Source organism: Cupressus sempervirens, chromosome 8, assembly GCF_028749045.1.
Source record: "Cupressus sempervirens isolate cs-2001-9-10 chromosome 8, ASM2874904v1, whole genome shotgun sequence".
Classification (NCBI taxonomy): Eukaryota; Viridiplantae; Streptophyta; class Pinopsida; order Cupressales; family Cupressaceae; genus Cupressus; species Cupressus sempervirens.
In genome coordinates this window covers 837,108,737-837,114,462 of record NC_143125.1, presented here as the reverse complement: position 1 = coordinate 837,114,462, position 5,726 = coordinate 837,108,737, and the positions used below count along the sequence as shown (strand labels likewise).

Sequence of the window (5,726 nt, the reverse complement as noted above, 5' to 3'; positions counted from 1 at the left end):
AACCATTTACATTTCCAAAAAGCTCTTGAAGCGCTCTATAGCCCTATGGACCAGCTTTGCTTGTCCCCCATTTTTTGGTCTTGTACAAGGTCATTTAACACCCCTAACTTGACTTTGAAGCATTCTTAAGAGGTCTCCAGAAACTGGAAAACTGTAATAACTTTCAAACTGTGGGGCCTTTTGACATAATTATTTTTCTAGAATGCTCTAAATTATAATTGCATTCATCTGGCCAATTTACACCCTCTAATTCACCATAATTATGGCTCAATTACATACTCCTATTTTTTTGACATTTACATGTATCCCAAGGTGCTTAAATACTCTAACCTAGAACACTGATAGTGGAACTGTGAGAGTTGGAACCTTTATTTGACCCAAATGGGTATCTAGAAATGAAAACACATGAAACAAAAACTAAGTCTAAATACATTTTTTCGATGACACAGGATTGCCCTTATACCTCTAGATGCTCCTGCATCAGCTTTGCCTTTGGCTCTCCCATTACTTTTGATTGTAACTATTTGTCTCCTACACCTTGAGAGGTATTTTCTCATATACATGTTCATAAAATTGAATTTATTGAATTTGTATTATTCAGGGTTGCATTTAAATGGATTCTACAATTGGTTGTCTTCATATTTTCTAGGATTGCACATGAATACATTCGATAATTAAAGCAAAGATTGAGACCATTACAAAATAGTTGAACATAACATTATTCAATTTTGATATAGGATGCTTAAGAATTATATGTAAGGTTGAATTATACATTTCATTATCTATTTGAATTATATGTCAAAGAAATATTTAACTAGAACTACCTCTTTCTTAGTCAGACATGGTCACCCAAGAAGAAGACAAACAATGTCAATTAAGCATCATTTTGGATGAAGCAGAAAGTAAGGAGGACAACCAAGAAGAAATAAGAGTGGTGCAAATGTAGCTTGATAGAAATTATTTTTTTAGAGCCCTAGTAGATCAACTTGAAAGTGACCAAGAGCAACACTCAAAGTATCGTAATATGGTAGTGGAGTACATTATGGATAATCATTCATACTGCGAGCATTTCTTTTCTGAGAAAGATGACATGAATTTTGTAGAATACTATGGAAAAATGGTAAGAGATGGAACTTAGATATACCATTATGAGATTTATGCAACCTCCATGGTGACTCAAATTAATTTTCATGTGCGCTATTTGAAGGGCCAAGAATCCCAAATCTACAATATTGATAGCTTAGAAACATCCACATTTCAGGTCTCATATCATGATAGAAACAACTAGAATAGTTTGTACTTCATTAATAACAATGCTAATGCTCATGTAGCACCCATGCTTTTGGAGGAGGATAATCAAAGTATAGGCCATAATGACCAAGATCCTATCAAGCTCGTTAGAGATGAAAAAGGGTGCAAAGATACCAACAAATGTTGCATAGAAGATAGATTATTGAAAAGAAAGGATACACATCAACGAAAGAAAGATTTAATAGGGTGCATTCCATGTTCAGAAAGAAAGCCAAAATAATAAAGATTTTAAAATTATCCTTCTAATGTTCTACTGTGTATAGAAAATATTATTAGAAAAAAATTTATGACATTATTTGATATATATAAAACTATCGGTGTAATCCTTGTACTCTTAAAAGGTGCAAGTGCTAGTAATATTTAAGACAAGTTTACTAAAAACATTTATATACTATTGTCCTATAATAATTTATTATAGTATCAATAATTAACTAGATAAAATATAATTCCCAATTGTATGCAAGAAATTCTAACTATAAAACCTAATTAAAAGCTTATCACATGGGGTGTCGTGGCCTTCAAATTCGGCCACCCTTAAACATCACACACTAAGGGAAGAATTAAGCTTGTGAAAAATAAGTCAACTTTGACTATTTAACACTTTTGGTGTAGGAATTAAGCTTAGTGTGTGATGTTTAAGCCGTTCCTTCAAATTCCAGTGTTCGCCAACCCAATTTCCGGAAGAGTTTGTTAGAATTTTAATATTCAAGTCAAATTGCTGTCCTCGACAATAAAACTTCGCCCAAAGAGATAAGTTTGTTCTCTTTTGTGAAACGGAAGTTTCAAAGTTTGACAGATAAGGAGATATCACCTGCTACGAAATGTCAGAATTCTCATACAGTCCAAAAACCGGAATTGTCTATTGCAAGGATTTTCGTAGTTGTACAACGAGGCCATATAATACAAAATTTACGATATTCTCCGATGTCTCTAATATTTTTCTCTGATATCTCTACACATTGTTTCGTAAGGAGGACTTTGTTTTTTACCATTAGATGGCTGAGAAATCCATGGCGATCACCATAGTTTAGAACGACGAGTCTATGCAAAATGCAGAAATGTGTGCTCATTCTCCTTGTGGACGACAAAAACAAGAACAAGATCAAGGCCCAAGATAGATATAAGTGTTACGAGATTTCTTACATAAATGCATATAAGAGCGCAATTTAACCTTATTTTTAGCTACCAGATTTCAACTGTGGCGAGTAATCTCTGCGTGCTCGGGTTTTAGAAGCCAAAGTCGAGGTAATATTTCATTCAAATGTAACATTCAAATCCATTGCTCACGTGTTTATATTTTTGTTAGAGAATTTACGTGGGATAACAAAGGTTGACGTGAGAATGAGCGTAAGGCTTCAAATTTGTGTGATTGCTTCCGACTGACCAGCTGCCTTCATTCGGATTTAATATCTGCCCGAGTTTGTTTGAAGCTACTGTAATATTGTGGTAGACCGGATAGAGTAATACGTCATAATTGTTTTTCTTCTTTTAGATTTGATGGTGCGGGTTTTATTGTTGCTATATTTTTTATCAAAATTCTATTACTTTTCTCTTTCCCTGTTCTCGTTTTCGATAATGGATCATAAAGTTTGATCCATAAGATTAGCAGAAAACGAATACCGACGAATCATTATGAGCAGTAGAAAATTCATAATTGTAACACAACATAACACAACATTTTCTTTCTATCTGACGATCATAAACAGGAGACTTTATTTTTTACTTTATAGTCCTAAACATCAGGCTTTATTAGGTTTGCTTTCTATGATTCCCATTGTATAAAATTGTTGAGGATAACATAATGGTAATGGGTGTTTTTGAATATAATGGTTTCAAGGGAAGGCTGTTTCCGCTTTCAATTGTGTTCACAATTTTAGTACTAGTGTTCTAAATTATATTAGTGTTCTAAATTATATTTTGTGATCTGTTATCATGTTAATATCAATAAAATGTGATTCAAAATATAAGACAATTGAAAAAAAAAAACAGTACTGTGATATTTCTATGAGAATATAACTGTGTAATTTTTTGAATCAAATTCATTGAACTTCTTATGAAAAATGAATTAACTCTATGAATCCTCACTAAATACGATGTAAGAATTGATTCCTTCTCAACAAAATCAGAGGATAATAGAACAGAAACTGATATTTATTGATGTAACGATTGATCGATCATCAATGAAAATTGTAAATAAGTGCAAAAATACCTTTCAAAACATTGTAGTTCATCACAACGTATATTAATTCTCCCAACCTCCCTCAAAATCTTTAACCCACCTTGTTATTATTATTATATTCATTCAGTTCTCCCTGAAAAAAACTACCCTGACATAAAAACTAATGCAGATTCGCAGATTTATAAAGCAATGGCGAACGATCGCTTAGAGGTGCTGAACGCACTGGACACGGCCAAAACCCAATGGTACCACTTCACTGCAATCGTCGTAGCCGGCATGGGTTTCTTCACCGACGCCTACGACCTCTTCTGCATAACCACCGTCACAAAGCTCCTCGGAAGAATCTACTATTACAACCCAAAGAGCACAGACCCCGGCAAACTTCCCTACAGCGTGGACTCCGCCGTCCTGGGAGTCGCCCTCTGCGGAACCCTAGCCGGCCAGCTCTTCTTCGGCTGGCTAGGCGACAAAATGGGCCGCAAAAAGGTTTACGGCCTCACCCTAATGCTAATGATCATCTGCTCCATAGCATCCGGCTTATCATTAGGTCACACGCCCAAATCAGTCATGACAACCCTCTGCTTCTTCAGATTCTGGTTAGGCTTCGGCATAGGCGGCGACTATCCCCTGTCCGCAACAATCATGTCCGAATACGCCAACCAGAAGACACGTGGGGCTTTCATTGCGGCGGTCTTCGCCATGCAAGGCTTCGGCATCCTCGCCGGCGCCGCCGTCAGCGTCGTCGTATCAGCGGCATTCAAGGCGCATTACCCGGCTCCCTCGTACGAAAGCGCAACTCACGTGGTTGGCCAACCTGATCCTTCTACTGTTCCGGAGGCGGACTTTGTGTGGCGGATAATTCTCATGTTCGGCGCCGTCCCGGCGGCTCTGACCTTCTACTCGCGCTCCAAAATGCCAGAAACGGCGCGGTTTACGGCGCTGATTGCTCGGAACGCAAAGCAGGCGGTGGCTGACATGTCGAAAGTTCTGAAAGTGGATATTGAAGAAGATAAGACGGAGAGAGTTTGGTCTAGTGAGTCAGATTACGGTTTACTCTCATCACAGTTCATGAAAAGACACGGGCTCCATTTGGTTGGCACGACTACTACTTGGTTTCTTCTTGACATCGCTTTCTACAGCCAGAATCTGTTTCAAAAAGACATGTTCAAGGCCGTTGGATGGCTGCACGCAGGAAAGGGTGTGAACGCCATTGAAGAAGTTTTCAGGGTCTCGGTTGCACAAGCGAAAATTGCACTTGTTGCAACTGTTCCTGGGTACTGGTTCACGGTTGCTCTTATAGACATCATTGGTAGGTTTGCTATTCAGCTGATGGGATTCTTCTTCATGACAGTCTTCATGTTTGCTCTCGCCATCCCTTATGAACATTGGAAGAATGATAACAAGGTTGGTTTTGTTGTTCTCTATGCGTTCACTTTCTTCTTTGCTAATTTTGGTCCCAACTCCACCACTTTTATCGTCCCGGCGGAGGTTTTCCCGGCAAGACTCCGGTCGACTTGTCATGGAATATCTGCGGCTTGCGGAAAGGCGGGAGCCATTGTTGGAGCCTTCGGGATCGGGAGGCTGTCGATTAAGACGCCTACGCATGTGAGGATGGCTCTCATTATACTTGCTGTCACGAATGCTCTGGGCTTCCTTTTCACTTTCCTGGTGCCCGAAACGAAGGGTAGATCGTTGGAGGAGATTACTGGGGAGAATGAGGAAAAAGATAAGGAGCTTGAGCAAGTTTAGATCTTTTCAGATTTTTACAATCTGAAAATTTGATTGTGTATGAATTTTTCTGTGAACATAACTTGTCTCTGCGATCTATCACTACAACAAACAAAGATCAATCTTACTTGTTTGGTTTAGATATGATCTTCACTAGAACTAAATAAGATTGTGGTCTCATGAAGCGGTTTCTTAGCAGATTTTTTTGAGATGTATCAGGTTTAAATAAGCTTGCAGTCATCGTACCTGTAAATGCAAAACTATATTTATTGAAGTTATTTCAGTTATCCTAATCACTTTCATTGAAATATCGTTGGAATATGAAGTTTGTTCGTATCTGTCAATCTTCATGACCGAATAAAATTAAATATTGGGTAAGTGACATGTTTTGTTTTAAGTTTTATCATTTCTCACTTTATCTTCATTTCATTCGTATTTTAACTACACGTTGGTTATTATTGTCAATTATGTTGATAATCTTAGAGATGCACTTAATTTAAAAAGATTT

The 5,726-nt window shown here is 37.5% G+C and overlaps 1 protein-coding gene across 1 annotated transcript; it reads left to right on the top strand.

Moving 5' to 3' along the window:
* Positions 1-2,231: 2,231 nt before the first annotated feature.
* Positions 2,232-5,496, top strand: LOC149545013 (putative inorganic phosphate transporter 1-7). Its single transcript, XM_089795527.1, has 2 exons — positions 2,232-2,556; positions 3,660-5,496. The coding sequence occupies exon 2, from the start codon at positions 3,680-3,682 to the stop codon at positions 5,237-5,239; it is 1,560 nt and encodes a 519-aa protein (XP_089651653.1). The 5' UTR covers positions 2,232-2,556; positions 3,660-3,679; the 3' UTR covers positions 5,240-5,496.
* The last annotated feature ends 230 nt before the right edge of the window (positions 5,497-5,726 follow it).

Coding starts and splice junctions, on each gene's coding strand:
- LOC149545013 (XM_089795527.1), top strand. CDS start 3,680: ATGGCGAACGATCGCTTAGAGGTGCTGAACGCACTGGACACGGCCAAA.